This window comes from Haematobia irritans, chromosome 2 (assembly GCF_050003625.1).
Source record: "Haematobia irritans isolate KBUSLIRL chromosome 2, ASM5000362v1, whole genome shotgun sequence".
Classification (NCBI taxonomy): Eukaryota; Metazoa; Arthropoda; class Insecta; order Diptera; family Muscidae; genus Haematobia; species Haematobia irritans.
In genome coordinates, this window is record NC_134398.1 from 96,171,107 (window position 1) to 96,187,562 (window position 16,456).

Consider the following 16,456-nt stretch of genomic DNA (forward strand, 5'->3'; position numbering starts at 1 on the left):
TTACAAAATCATCGAGAAAGAAAGGTGAAAAAGGAACCAAAAAATTATTTTCATAGTACCGCTATAATAGGGTTGCCGTGATAGTGGAAAATTGTTACCCGTGGAAAAAAGTGTCAAATTATATAGAGTTACCCTACATTCAGGTAATTTTCCTCCGCGGACAGAATAAAAAATCCCACATACAAAATAAAATAAATAAACAATAAACAAACGGTGTAGTGGTGAAAAACAGATACATATCCAGCAAAAATTATTCGGTGAGTCGTTCCAATTTATTTTTCTTGGAAAATTTTCAAAATTTTTGCCATAAACGACTGTGGGCAAGAAATATACACATAATCTTGACGGCAGAGAAATATTTTGGACATTTTGGACCCCTTTTACGAGATACGTAGACATTTGGAAAATTTGTCATATCACACAACTTTGTTCCAACTTAACTAATTATTACGATTGAGTCACCGTAACCAGATAAAGTAAAAAAGCACTACGTACGCACAATAAAATATAATTTTTTCCCAGAACATCCGCGTGGGATTCAACAAAATTACATACAAGTCAACGAATTTTCAACATTTTGTCCTTTTTTCTACTGGTTTTCGTGTAAAAACGTATTAATAATAGATTCGGTGGAGATTTTAGCCTGAAGGATTTAAGGAAACCGTCATTCAGGAATATTTACCGATAGTTTTGCGGTTAAAATATATTTTTATTCAAAATATATTTACATTCAATAACATTTGTGGTCAATTGTACAGTCCAAATACATTTATTGCGATTGATTTTTGATATATTGGCGAATCCTTTTTCGTAGCGAACAATTCTTCGAGAAATTACACTCCAACATTAATTCTTCGCGATCCAGCAACGTATAATTTCTTTTTTGGTGTTTCTCAAGTAGCTGTAAATAATCATACAGAAAGATGGCTACGCATCGAAGATTTCTTTTTAATCATAATCAGATCGTGACATTCTGCCAAGAACTCGAAAATCAAAAATCAGAAACATTATCGGTTCTGTTACTAGAAATTAAAGATTTAGAGTTGGAGAGAAGATGGCCACAGCTAGTTGCGAGTTATGAGACATTAATATTAGAGGATGGCAAAGAGGAACATGATTATAATGACGTTAATGGCCAAAAGTTTGAGGAAGCTTGTGCTAAATATCAAAAATGCAAAGAAAGCATAATGATAGCTATTTGTTCTAAAACAAATAGCCAACAGGAAAATAGTGTCGATCATTTTCCGCCACAACGAAGTGCGCCTTCTCTCAAATTGCCGCCCTGCGATACTCCGCCTTTCGAGGGGGGACACTCTAAATGGCCAGCATTTAGAGACATTTTTTCAGCTGTATCACCTTCGCGGTAAAACTCGAGGGGAAGCGAATGACATTGTAAAGAAATTTGAATTAACCGACGCAAATTTTAGTTTAGCGTGGGAAGCATTGAGAAATCGCTACGAAAATAAGCGCAAATTGGTGAATCAACAGATGAAAAAGCTTTTTGCGATTCAATCTGTTACAAACGAGTCACCAAAGTAAATTCGAAAAATTCAAAGCACGGGTAACGATAGTCTGGCTATTTTCATATCTTATGACATACCCGTCTATAATTGGGATCCTATCCTCATTCATATTGTCTCTTCTAAAATTCCCGACGACACGTTACGAGCCTGGGAAGATTCTTTGTCAAACCACAAAGAATTACCTTCGTGGCAACAAATGGATTCATTCCTATCAAATCGAATTGAGAAACTAGAGACAGTACTTGATTTTCGAAAACCGAATACGAAAGAAAATCAAAATTCAAAATCCCAATCGTTTCATATATCCGCGACAAACCAGGATTAACATGAAAATACATTTTTGAATACCACCGAGCCGGTGGAAGAAGTTAATACACTATTTTCGCAAAATGAAAGTACAACTATTTTACCAACAGCGCGAATATTTTTGGAACATTGCGGAGAACTTTTTGCAGTTAGGGCACTTCTAGATGCAGGGTCAGAGAGAAGTTTCATCTCCAAACGCATTCAACAGAGGTTGGCCATCCCGATGGAGACCCATAACGCTCAGATTTCAGGGTTGGGTGGCACGGTCGTAAGCAGTTGCAAGGGGAAATATATTCTAACTGTAAAGGCTCCGAAATCCGATTTCAAAATCATAATTAAAGCATTGGTCGTATCAAGTTTGGCTCATTTGTTACCTTCACGGCCAATTAAGACGACATTTCTCAATGAAGTAAAGGGTTTGAACCCCCATATGCCAGCCCCAATCGATATGATCATCGGTAGCGACTACCTTCCGTTCATCAATAAAACGGATTGGAAGCCCGAGAGTCTCAATTTGGCTGGTATCTTTCAGGGCCAGCAGATTCTGAAAAAGTTAACGCATTTTCAACGACAGTGTCTGCATCCGAGGCCTTAGTTCTACACAAGCAGCTAAAAAAGTTTTGGGAGTTAGAGGAAGTAGAGAAACCTCAGGCCGAATCCGATACTGACACATGGTGTGAGAATTTTTATAAATCAACGACTTATCGCCAACATGACGGTCGATATGTAGTTCGACTACCCTTCAAACAGGAATATCCGCACGAAATATTCCCGGGGTCTTCGCGACACATGGCATTCGCTCAATACGTTCGAATGGAAAAGAATTTAAGGAAAACGCCAGAACTCAAGCAAGAATACGATAAAGTTCTTCGCGAATATGAAGAGTTGAGCCACATGACACTAGTAAATACGAACGAAGAAAACGGTGACCACGTACCAAACTACTTTCTACCCCATCACGCCGTTGTTCGCCCGGAAAGCATGTCCACAAAAGTCCGCGTGGTGTTCAACGCGTCGAAAAAGACTTCTAGTGGACACTCTTTAAACGATGTTCTCCATTCTGGGCCAATTCTGCAACAGGACCTAGTGAAGGTCCTACGAAACTGGCGGTACTATCAATTCGTATTCAACGGCGACATTCAGAAGATGTACCGCCAGATATGTGTCCATGACGACGACCAGAAATTTGAACAAATTTTATTTCGTCCCGCACCCAATAAGCCTGTGCAGAATTTTCGATTACAAACGGTCACATTCGGCGTAAACGCCGCACCTTTCCTCGCGATTAGACCATTATTAGAATTGAGTAAAGACTGTCAACCACTATACCCAAAAGCGTCGCAAATTTTACAACACGAAGTCTATGTCGACGACGTATTATCCGGCGCTCATTCCATCGCGGGTGCCAAAGTCAAACAAGATCAGCTAGTAAAGGCTCTTTCATCCGATGGATTTCCCCTTAAGAAGCTTACTTCCAATAGTAAGGCTCTTTTACAACTCTGGCCCCGGGAAGATCTTCTTGACGAAGAATTTTTAAATATTGAAGATCATAGCGCGATGAAAACACATAAGATGGAATGCGATGACAGATTCATTTTACTATAACGTCAAAGTGAAAAGTTGGGTTGGGATGATGATGCACCACCACCGATTCTGAAAAGATGGTCTTCATTTGCGGAAAATCTGCAAAAAGTGTCCGATGTCAGAATTCAACGATGGATTCAATTTTCGCCTCGCGCATCTGTACAATTTCATGGCTTCAGCGACGCCTCTGAGATGGCTTACTGCGCTGCGGTGTACATACGAGTTCTTGGTATTGACGGCAGCATTCATGTCAATCTTCTTGTTGCGAAAACAAAAGTAGTCCCTATAAAGAAGACTACTATCCCAAATTAGAGCTATGTGGCGCCGAACTGCTCTCGCGCTTTATTCAACAAGTTATAAAAGACGTCGACTTCGAATACGAGCTATTCCTTTGGAGGGACTCGTCAATTGTCCTCAGCTGGCTACAGAAATCGCCTCAGACACTCAAGACCTTCGTGGCCAATCGCGTCAGCGACATACTCAATGTTGTTAATGTTGGTCATTGGAACTATGTTAAGACGGACGAAAATCTGGCTGATCTTGGCTCCCGAGGATGCGCTCCTCAAGATTTATCTTCAAGTCAACTCTGGTGGCATGGGCCTTCGTGACTAACACAACCCCGTGAAATGTTGCCGAAGCCACGTACATTCGAGCCAACAGATTTGGAAGTAAAGCGGGTTGCTACCTTCCATACCATAACCGGCGGAGAAGATATAATTTCAAGATTTTCGTCACTAAATCGCTGTTTACGAGTCCTATGCTATATGTTCAGATTCTATAACGCCTGCAAAAGCAAAATGCTCGCCAGTAGTTGTGTCATACGTCATGAAGAAATTGAATTCGTAAAACATCGTCTCATTGTACTATCACAACAATCCCCATTTCCAAAGGAAATTGAGAATTTACGAAATAAACGACCGTAAACCCATTTATCGACGACACAGGCTTACTACGAGTGGGCGGACGAATAACAAACTCCGGTCTGCGATATGAAGAAGTACACCCAATCATACTGTCAGAGAAATCGAAATTTGCTGATCTTCTCATCGCTTTCACACACCAAATTTTGCTACATTCGGAGCATCATATCATGCTTCGCGCAATCCGACAAGGATATTACATACCCCGAGTAAAAAACTTAATTCGAAAATGTATTCGAAATTGCAAATCATGCACAATTTTCAAGCACCTGTTCCAACATCAACTAATGGCGTCTTTACCAGCAGAGTGGGTCCAATTTTCATTACCTTTTACATACACAGGTGTGGATTTCGCTGGGCCGTTTAATCTGAGCGCCTCCACATTACGAAATGCGAAGATCATGAAGGGCTACGCTGCCGTCTTCGTATGCTTCTCTACAAAAGCTGTTCATTTGGAGGCTTGTTCCGAATTGTCAGCCGATGCTTTTATAGCTACTTTTTCCCGTTTCACAGGCAGGCTAGGACTCCCGAAGACAATTTTTCCGACAATGGTCGAAATTTCGTCGGCGCTAGCTACAAACTTCTCAAAGAGCTTAATGAATTCTTAAAAGCGGCAGAAAGGACCACTGTGGAGAAATATGCGGCCCATGGATTCAACTGGTCATTCATCCCACCATATGCTCCCCACATGGGAGGATTTGGGAAGCCGCGGTAAAGTCTATGAAGACACATTTAAAGAAAGTTGCGGCCAACAACAATTTCACCTTCGAGGAATTCACCACCATGATAATTAAAATTGAATCGATATTAAATTCGCCACACCTGAAATTTCTCAAGACGTTCCAGAAAACAGGATATCATTACCGAATAGCTGGGAACGACTAAAGGCTCTCCACCGAATCCTCTCGCAACGGCGGAAATCCGAATACATCACCGAACTTCAACGTAGGGCAAAATGGAAATCAACAAAAAATAACATCCAGCCGAACGATGTTGTCGTCGTCAAGGACGACTTGCTACCACCCACCGAATGGCGACTCGGTAGAGTTGTTAAAGTCCACTATGGCAATGATCAAAATGTTAGAGTAGCCGAAATCCTTACACAAAAGGGCACAATAACTCGACCGATAGTTAAATTGTAAATTGCCACCAAGATCTCTGTAGAGTACATTCTTGATGACTCGATTGAAGCGGCTGATGTGACGGTTGTTGAAAAACTCGATGGTCCTACGGATCCTCCAGATAAATCTTCATCATTGTAAGGCTGCATGTGCTGCCTTAAAAGTTCTCCTGATTCAAGAACCATATGTTTATAGAAACAAAATATGTGAATTAAGTACTCCGGGGTTCAAACTATTGCAGTATACTGGTAATGATGGAAATCGAGCCTGTATAATTGCTAAAAACGAGCTAAACTTGTTTCTGCTTCCTTCAATGTGCAATACAGACACTGTCGTTGCCAGTTTAGAATTAGCCAAATGCAAATATTGGGTATCTTCGGTCTACATGGGACATGACAGGGAGATGCCTCCATGTGCCGTTAAGACCTTAGTGGAGGAGTCACAAAAAACAAAGACGAAACTCATTATGCGATGCGAATGCACATCATAGTATATGGAGAAGTAGTGATACTAATGCAAGGGGAGAGTCGCTAATAGAGTTTATTTTGCGTACTAATCTGGTAGTTTGCAACAAGGGAGATGCCCCCAACCTTTGTCATTAAAAACAGACAAGAGGTTTTGGACATCACCTTGGCCTCGCAAGAACTGAATGAAATATCTGAGTGGCAGGTTTTAAGTGAACACAGCTTCTCAGATCATCGATACATCAGTTTCGAATTAGATGTTCATACCACCAAGACCATATTTCCGCCAAATGTTAGGAAAGCTGTTGGAATAGGTATAGGGAATCGTTCAATATAATGGTACCGGAAATACCAGAGACAAATATGAGCACTGTGCGAGATATCGAACACGCAGTGGAGAGGATTACTAAGGCCTTCAACATCTCACTGAAAGCTGCATGCCCTAGAGGGAAGCCAAGGGGGAAAAATCGACCACCATGGTGGTCTACGGAATTAAGTAATATGAGGAAATCCTGCAGGAAGCTCTTTAACAAGGCAAAGTCCACCAGAGCCCCTGAGGACTGGGACGCTTACAAGAAGAATCTGAGAGGATACAAGCAAGAACTGAGAAAGGCTCAGCATAACTCTTGGAATGATTACTGCAGCAGTATTGAGAACACGTCCGAGGCTTCCAGACTACGGAAGGTTCTAGCATCCATCAACTCCACTCCAGGTTTCATTGCAACATCGGAGGGCAATTGTACAACGTCCAGTGAGGAGACGCTGAAGGTACTATTGGACACACATTTTCCTGGAAATCAGAAGGTTGAACCATGTACTGGCGGTGCCACAGTTGCTCAGCGGTCGTTTCCTGACGAGGAAATTGTATCGGAAACTAGGATAAGATGGGCGCTAAATAGCTTTGGACCATTCAAATTCCCCGGACCTGATGGAATTACTCCAGCGGAGTTACAAGCAGTGACTGACAAAATTATCCCCTGGTTGTCGGCGATATATAAAGGATGTATCAACTTATCATATATCCCAGGAAAGTGGAGGGAAACAAAAGTCGTTTTCATACCTAAAGCGGGAAAAGCCTCTCACTCGAAGGCGAAGGATTTCCGACCAATCAGTTTATCCTCATTCCTACTTAAGACTCTGGAGAGGATGATAGATATTTATCTTAGAACTGGCATCGATTCAAGTTTGTTCTCGAAACGACAGCATGCATACTCGAAGGGCAGGTCTACTGAGACCGCATTACATGAACTAGTCAGCTTTATTGAAAGCTCACTATCTGCCAAAGAATACACAATCGGGGCGTTTCTAGACATCGAAGGGGCGTTCAATAATGTCCATCCGAGCTCGATATTAAATGGACTGACAACTCTGAATGTTGATCCATGTATACTAAGGCTGTTAGACGAACTTCTAATGAAGAGACTTATTTCAGCCACACTAGGACAAGCAAACATACAAAGGTATGTGAACAGAGGCTCTCCCCAAGGAGGAGTTCTATCACCTCTTCTTTGGAGTGTTGCTATAAATAACCTTCTGGTTTCCCTAGAAAAAGAAAGGATAAAAGTGGTGGCATACGCAGATGATGTAGCTCTGGCAGTCAGGGGAAAATTCCCATCCACAATCAGAGATATTATTCAGAGGGCCCTCCGGATGACTGAGAAATGGGCGAAAGACAATGGTCTTGGGGTAAATCCTGCAAAGACAGAATTAGTCATGTACTGCAAAGATCGCAAAACTCCCACGGTTAAGCCCATTTCCTTAGGGGGTATTGAAATTCCCTTTGGTGAGTGTGCAAAATACCTTGGCGTTATTTTGGACAGGAAGCTGAACTTTAAGCTTAATATTGAAGAAAGGGCGAGAAAAGCAACTGTAGCTTTGTACTCGTGCAAAAAGGCAATAGGAAAAAAGGGACTAAAACCAAAAATTGTGCATTGGCTATACACGGCAGTGGTTAGACCTATAATGCTATATGGTGTTGTAGTCTGGTGGCCGGCACTTCAGAAACCGACTTGTTTAGATAAAGTTCAGCGTATGGCGTGTTTGTGTATTTCAGGCGCATTCAGCAAGACAGGAACAAATTCCCTTAATGTCATATTGCATCTATTGCCTTTAGACATTTTGGCCAAACAGTCAGCTGCAACAACGGCTGTGCGGTTGCGCGAGCTATCGCTGTGGTCGGAAAAAAGTTACGGTCACAGTTCGGTCCTCAAAATAATGCCAGATGTGCCTAACGTAGTGGATTACACTTTGGCGAGTCCACTTTTCGACAAAAAGTTTGAGACTCTAATCCCCAACAGTGAGGCGTGGTGCACACAGACCCCGGGGAATAAAGAATATATAGATTTCTACACTGATGGCTCCAAATTGGATGGACAAGTGGGGTTCGGAGTATATTCTAATGATCTGGAACTTCGAATAGCGAAAAGATTACCTAATCACTGTAGTGTTTTCAGGCTGAAATATTAGCAATAAGAGAGGTGGCGAATTGGCTGAGAAGTAATGTTCCAAAAAATGTGGGCATTAATATATACACACAAAAAATTATGACCAAAATTTTTTCAATTAAACACTTAATTGAATTTGGAAACGGATTCAATTAATATGTTAATTGATTCAATTAATTATTTAATCAAATCCGAATAAAAACCAATTAAAAAAATGATTGATATTTGTTACGTTTCCAATTAAAATATTAATTGATTCAATCAATTTGTTAATCAATTCGGAAATAATTTTCAATTACAAACGTGATTGACATTTTTTCCGTTTCCAATTACACATGTGATTGATCCAATCACCTTTGTGATTGAAATTGAATAATTTTGAGCAATGGAAAGAGCGAAAAGAGAACAAGAGAATGGGTATTTACTCAACAAGGTATGATGGAGAGATCAGTCTGTTGAAGTAACTCATAACGAACGGTTGGGTTTTTGTTTTTCGCGTAAATTGAAAAACATGATTGGCGATATTCTGTCTGCGGCATTCAAAATGTGTGTATAAATATTTTGAACGCAACAACAAATCATAGCAAAGGGTTGAAATAAATAAAGTGTGCAACAACAAATGACCACGTGGTAAAGGTTTGAAAAAAATATATGAGAGAACGGATTTGAAATTACCTGTGTTTGTGTTTTGTGGTATTGTAAAAATGGAAAACAATCTACGTTTATTGAAGGTAAGAAATTGTGAAATGTGAATACCGTTTTCCATTGAAGCCTGTTTGCATTAAACGGACTAAAATAATATATATTTTTTTTTCATTTCTTTTAGTGACCAATTTTATTTCGTGAAATTGACCAATCAATCCCATCAACTCCATCATTTTATCAAATATATAAGAATATGTTTGCAATAAAAAAGTGGGTACCGTATTGATCTTTTAAAATTATAAATTTTTTTCACTCCTAGTTTTCTTAAAACCAAGAGCGGTATGGGTTTGTTGGAAGATTCACCTTGAAGTTGCGAAGTGGCGTTGGCATTAAATTGCATTTTTATTTTACCTGCCTTTTTCAGTTTGAACCCAAGTAGAGAGCAGTATATTTGGTATATAAACTAATGAGCTGAATTATGTAATGGTAAAAAAGTTCTTTCTTTTGGATTTAAAAATATGAAAAATATCCGAAAATAATAAAAATATTTATTTTCCATTTATATTTTTTTCTATTTCCAGAATTTGCAAAGTATCATCAATATAATACCAAATATTACATTGCTTTCCCATTATTTTTGTCTTTGCTTGGTTCAAATTTTAATAGACGATTTTAATGTGTGGAAATTTTGGAAAGGAATTGTTACTAAAATTAAATTACCGAGCTCCTTAATACACCTTTTTATGCTAAAAGACTACAACTGCAAAAGAAGATTATAAATCTGCAACGTGGAACTAAGAATTGAACTTGATATTCTATGCAGGTAATATTTAACAAAATTACCTTTTAATTGAACAAAATTAAATTCGAATTATTCTGTTTACTTTCAGAAAAACTAATTTAGCTTACAGTCTGCTGATTTATTGGAAATCTAGCGCATCTACATATTAGAAGGAACATGCTAACATGGTTATTATTATAAGGAAGGTAATGATTTATATAATTTTTTCACCCTATAGTTGTTATTGATAGTAATTGTATTTGTAAGTTATGTTAGAACAAAACACAAATGAAAAGAACCAAATTTATTTGTCTATTGCATAATTAAAAAAATAATAAAATATTAAATATTATAAGAAACACATATTTTCTTTTATTTCAAATAAAACTAAATACGGTTTTGGGGTCGCAATATATAAAATTTTTGATCGAAATTTATAACCAATTTCAATTAATTATTTAATTGAATGAATCAAATAGTTGGTTGATTTTTGTCGCGAAATTAATTAAAATTTTAATTGATTCAATTAAAACTGTGATTGAATTTTATGTTAAAAATCAATCACGTTTTTAATTGATTCAATCACACAATTAATTGATTCCGTTACAAAAGTCAATTAAATTTTTAATTGAAAATTGTGTTGGTTTTCAATCAAAATGGGTGATTGATACTATCATTTTCGTGATTGAAGACATTTCAATTAAAAAAATGATTGAATCCGCGATTTTCGTGATTGAAATCAAAAATTTTTTTTGTGTGTACTCAGACAGTCAACCTGCAATAAAATCCTTGCACTCTGTGTTCCTCAACTCAAAACGGCCATCGACTGCCGCAAATCTCTCAATGAGATGGCTAAGCAGTACAATATTCACCTAATATGGGTGCCTGGCCATAGGAACATACCGGGGAACTGCGAAGCGGATGAGTTGGCAAGGCTAGGGACTACCTTACATATTCCAGGGGAACTAGAATTTGTTGGTATGCCCTAGCTACCTGCAAGCTCGTACTGCATGAGAAGGCTGTTATGATGATAAATGTTCGATAGGAGAATTGCAAGGGTTGTAACGACACCAAGCAAATATGGCCCCATTTCAACTTAAACCGCACACTAGATATGCTAATGTTCCCGAGACGTCAGATATCACTCCTGATATCTGCTATAACGGGTCGCTGCCTGATAGGCGATTTTGCAAAAAATATTGGCGCGAAGTATAATGACTATTGTATGAGCTGTCATGATGCGGAGGAAAAAGAATCAATTAAACACCTCTTGTGCGAGTGTCCTGCATTTTGTGTAAAGCGCAAGCAATTTTTAGGGGCATATAGCTTCAGATTACTGGCGGGTCTGGAAAACGTTAACTTAAGCAGTCTGCTAATGTTTTTGGAACAAATTGGTTGGTTCAGCGAAGAAAAATAATCGAGAAGGTTCAGCGGTTAAAACTAGAAGTGCCCATATGTAATAGGTACTTTTAGTTAATGTTGTATCACAATGGACTGAATAGTCTAAGTGAGCCTGAATCTTAATCGGGCTGCCACTTTAACCTAACCTAACCTAACCTAAATTGTGCATATTACCAACAAATACCGCCCAACACACATACAGTCCACAAATCCACATCGCCTCAAATTAATTACGACAACTACGCGCCTTAATCACCCCCACGAACTACTTAATCATTTGTACGCACTTCTTTCTATTCTTTCTTTCCAGACCACCATGACTAGATGCCACTTATGCAACATCGCACACCAGCTGAAGTGGCGCCGAACTGCTCTCGCGCTTTATTCAACAAGTTATAAAAGACGTCGACTTCGAATACGAGCTATTCCTTTGGAGGGACTCGTCAATTGTCCTCAGCTGGCTACAGAAATCGCCTCAGACACTCAAGACCTTCGTGGCCAATCGCGTCAGCGACATACTCAATGTTGTTAATGTTGGTCATTGGAACTATGTTAAGACGGACGAAAATCTGGCTGATCTTGGCTCCCGAGGATGCGCTCCTCAAGATTTATCTTCAAGTCAACTCTGGTGGCATGGGCCTTCGTGACTAACACAACCCCGTGAAATGTTGCCGAAGCCACGTACATTCGAGCCAACAGATTTGGAAGTAAAGCGGGTTGCTACCTTCCATACCATAACCGGCGGAGAAGATATAATTTCAAGATTTTCGTCACTAAATCGCTGTTTACGAGTCCTATGCTATATGTTCAGATTCTATAACGCCTGCAAAAGCAAAATGCTCGCCAGTAGTTGTGTCATACGTCATGAAGAAATTGAATTCGTAAAACATCGTCTCATTGTACTATCACAACAATCCCCATTTCCAAAGGAAATTGAGAATTTACGAAATAAACGACCGTAAACCCATTTATCGACGACACAGGCTTACTACGAGTGGGCGGACGAATAACAAACTCCGGTCTGCGATATGAAGAAGTACACCCAATCATACTGTCAGAGAAATCGAAATTTGCTGATCTTCTCATCGCTTTCACACACCAAATTTTGCTACATTCGGAGCATCATATCATGCTTCGCGCAATCCGACAAGGATATTACATACCCCGAGTAAAAAACTTAATTCGAAAATGTATTCGAAATTGCAAATCATGCACAATTTTCAAGCACCTGTTCCAACATCAACTAATGGCGTCTTTACCAGCAGAGTGGGTCCAATTTTCATTACCTTTTACATACACAGGTGTGGATTTCGCTGGGCCGTTTAATCTGAGCGCCTCCACATTACGAAATGCGAAGATCATGAAGGGCTACGCTGCCGTCTTCGTATGCTTCTCTACAAAAGCTGTTCATTTGGAGGCTTGTTCCGAATTGTCAGCCGATGCTTTTATAGCTACTTTTTCCCGTTTCACAGGCAGGCTAGGACTCCCGAAGACAATTTTTCCGACAATGGTCGAAATTTCGTCGGCGCTAGCTACAAACTTCTCAAAGAGCTTAATGAATTCTTAAAAGCGGCAGAAAGGACCACTGTGGAGAAATATGCGGCCCATGGATTCAACTGGTCATTCATCCCACCATATGCTCCCCACATGGGAGGATTTGGGAAGCCGCGGTAAAGTCTATGAAGACACATTTAAAGAAAGTTGCGGCCAACAACAATTTCACCTTCGAGGAATTCACCACCATGATAATTAAAATTGAATCGATATTAAATTCGCCACACCTGAAATTTCTCAAGACGTTCCAGAAAACAGGATATCATTACCGAATAGCTGGGAACGACTAAAGGCTCTCCACCGAATCCTCTCGCAACGGCGGAAATCCGAATACATCACCGAACTTCAACGTAGGGCAAAATGGAAATCAACAAAAAATAACATCCAGCCGAACGATGTTGTCGTCGTCAAGGACGACTTGCTACCACCCACCGAATGGCGACTCGGTAGAGTTGTTAAAGTCCACTATGGCAATGATCAAAATGTTAGAGTAGCCGAAATCCTTACACAAAAGGGCACAATAACTCGACCGATAGTTAAATTGTAAATTGCCACCAAGATCTCTGTAGAGTACATTCTTGATGACTCGATTGAAGCGGCTGATGTGACGGTTGTTGAAAAACTCGATGGTCCTACGGATCCTCCAGATAAATCTTCATCATTGTAAGGCTGCATGTGCTGCCTTAAAAGTTCTCCTGATTCAAGAACCATATGTTTATAGAAACAAAATATGTGAATTAAGTACTCCGGGGTTCAAACTATTGCAGTATACTGGTAATGATGGAAATCGAGCCTGTATAATTGCTAAAAACGAGCTAAACTTGTTTCTGCTTCCTTCAATGTGCAATACAGACACTGTCGTTGCCAGTTTAGAATTAGCCAAATGCAAATATTGGGTATCTTCGGTCTACATGGGACATGACAGGGAGATGCCTCCATGTGCCGTTAAGACCTTAGTGGAGGAGTCACAGAAAACAAAGACGAAACTCATTATGCGATGCGAATGCACATCATAGTATATGGAGAAGTAGTGATACTAATGCAAGGGGAGAGTCGCTAATAGAGTTTATTTTGCGTACTAATCTGGTAGTTTGCAACAAGGGAGATGCCCCCAACCTTTGTCATTAAAAACAGACAAGAGGTTTTGGACATCACCTTGGCCTCGCAAGAACTGAATGAAATATCTGAGTGGCAGGTTTTAAGTGAACACAGCTTCTCAGATCATCGATACATCAGTTTCGAATTAGATGTTCATACCACCAAGACCATATTTCCGCCAAATGTTAGGAAAGCTGTTGGAATAGGTATAGGGAATCGTTCAATATAATGGTACCGGAAATACCAGAGACAAATATGAGCACTGTGCGAGATATCGAACACGCAGTGGAGAGGATTACTAAGGCCTTCAACATCTCACTGAAAGCTGCATGCCCTAGAGGGAAGCCAAGGGGGAAAAATCGACCACCATGGTGGTCTACGGAATTAAGTAATATGAGGAAATCCTGCAGGAAGCTCTTTAACAAGGCAAAGTCCACCAGAGCCCCTGAGGACTGGGACGCTTACAAGAAGAATCTGAGAGGATACAAGCAAGAACTGAGAAAGGCTCAGCATAACTCTTGGAATGATTACTGCAGCAGTATTGAGAACACGTCCGAGGCTTCCAGACTACGGAAGGTTCTAGCATCCATCAACTCCACTCCAGGTTTCATTGCAACATCGGAGGGCAATTTTCAACGTCCAGTGAGGAGACGCTGAAGGTACTATTGGACACACATTTTCCTGGAAATCAGAAGGTTGAACCATGTACTGGCGGTGCCACAGTTGCTCAGCGGTCGTTTCCTGACGAGGAAATTGTATCGGAAACTAGGATAAGATGGGCGCTAAATAGCTTTGGACCATTCAAATTCCCCGGACCTGATGGAATTACTCCAGCGGAGTTACAAGCAGTGACTGACAAAATTATCCCCTGGTTGTCGGCGATATATAAAGGATGTATCAACTTATCATATATCCCAGGAAAGTGGAGGGAAACAAAAGTCGTTTTCATACCTAAAGCGGGAAAAGCCTCTCACTCGAAGGCGAAGGATTTCCGACCAATCAGTTTATCCTCATTCCTACTTAAGACTCTGGAGAGGATGATAGATATTTATCTTAGAACTGGCATCGATTCAAGTTTGTTCTCGAAACGACAGCATGCATACTCGAAGGGCAGGTCTACTGAGACCGCATTACATGAACTAGTCAGCTTTATTGAAAGCTCACTATCTGCCAAAGAATACACAATCGGGGCGTTTCTAGACATCGAAGGGGCGTTCAATAATGTCCATCCGAGCTCGATATTAAATGGACTGACAACTCTGAATGTTGATCCATGTATACTAAGGCTGTTAGACGAACTTCTAATGAAGAGACTTATTTCAGCCACACTAGGACAAGCAAACATACAAAGGTATGTGAACAGAGGCTCTCCCCAAGGAGGAGTTCTATCACCTCTTCTTTGGAGTGTTGCTATAAATAACCTTCTGGTTTCCCTAGAAAAAGAAAGGATAAAAGTGGTGGCATACGCAGATGATGTAGCTCTGGCAGTCAGGGGAAAATTCCCATCCACAATCAGAGATATTATTCAGAGGGCCCTCCGGATGACTGAGAAATGGGCGAAAGACAATGGTCTTGGGGTAAATCCTGCAAAGACAGAATTAGTCATGTACTGCAAAGATCGCAAAACTCCCACGGTTAAGCCCATTTCCTTAGGGGGTATTGAAATTCCCTTTGGTGAGTGTGCAAAATACCTTGGCGTTATTTTGGACAGGAAGCTGAACTTTAAGCTTAATATTGAAGAAAGGGCGAGAAAAGCAACTGTAGCTTTGTACTCGTGCAAAAAGGCAATAGGAAAAAAGGGACTAAAACCAAAAATTGTGCATTGGCTATACACGGCAGTGGTTAGACCTATAATGCTATATGGTGTTGTAGTCTGGTGGCCGGCACTTCAGAAACCGACTTGTTTAGATAAAGTTCAGCGTATGGCGTGTTTGTGTATTTCAGGCGCATTCAGCAAGACAGGAACAAATTCCCTTAATGTCATATTGCATCTATTGCCTTTAGACATTTTGGCCAAACAGTCAGCTGCAACAACGGCTGTGCGGTTGCGCGAGCTATCGCTGTGGTCGGAAAAAAGTTACGGTCACAGTTCGGTCCTCAAAATAATGCCAGATGTGCCTAACGTAGTGGATTACACTTTGGCGAGTCCACTTTTCGACAAAAAGTTTGAGACTCTAATCCCCAACAGTGAGGCGTGGTGCACACAGACCCCGGGGAATAAAGAATATATAGATTTCTACACTGATGGCTCCAAATTGGATGGACAAGTGGGGTTCGGAGTATATTCTAATGATCTGGAACTTCGAATAGCGAAAAGATTACCTAATCACTGTAGTGTTTTCAGGCTGAAATATTAGCAATAAGAGAGGTGGCGAATTGGCTGAGAAGTAATGTTCCAAAAAATGTGGGCATTAATATATACACACAAAAAATTATGACCAAAATTTTTTCAATTAAACACTTAATTGAATTTGGAAACGGATTCAATTAATATGTTAATTGATTCAATTAATTATTTAATCAAATCCGAATAAAAACCAATTAAAAAAATGATTGATATTTGTTACGTTTCCAATTAAAATATTAATTGATTCAATCAATTTGTTAATCAATTC

At 40.0% G+C, this 16,456-nt stretch overlaps 1 protein-coding gene across 1 annotated transcript; it reads left to right on the forward strand.

Moving 5' to 3' along the window:
- The first annotated feature begins 2,052 nt into the window (after positions 1 to 2,052).
- LOC142224820 (uncharacterized) lies at positions 2,053 to 4,021 on the forward strand. The gene is made up of 4 exons (XM_075294604.1): positions 2,053 to 2,245; positions 2,362 to 3,383; positions 3,450 to 3,625; positions 3,691 to 4,021. Exons 1-4 carry the CDS (start codon positions 2,053 to 2,055, stop codon positions 4,019 to 4,021), a joined length of 1,722 nt encoding a protein of 573 aa, XP_075150719.1.
- Positions 4,022 to 16,456: the final 12,435 nt, after the last annotated feature.

Coding starts and splice junctions, on each gene's coding strand:
- LOC142224820 (XM_075294604.1), top strand. CDS start 2,053: ATGGAGACCCATAACGCTCAGATTTCAGGGTTGGGTGGCACGGTCGTA. Junction 3,384..3,449: donor TAAATATTGAAGATCATAGC/GCGATGAAAACA, acceptor CAAAGTGAAAAG/TTGGGTTGGGATGATGATGC. Junction 3,626..3,690: donor ATGGCTTACTGCGCTGCGGT/GTACATACGAGT, acceptor CGAAAACAAAAG/TAGTCCCTATAAAGAAGACT.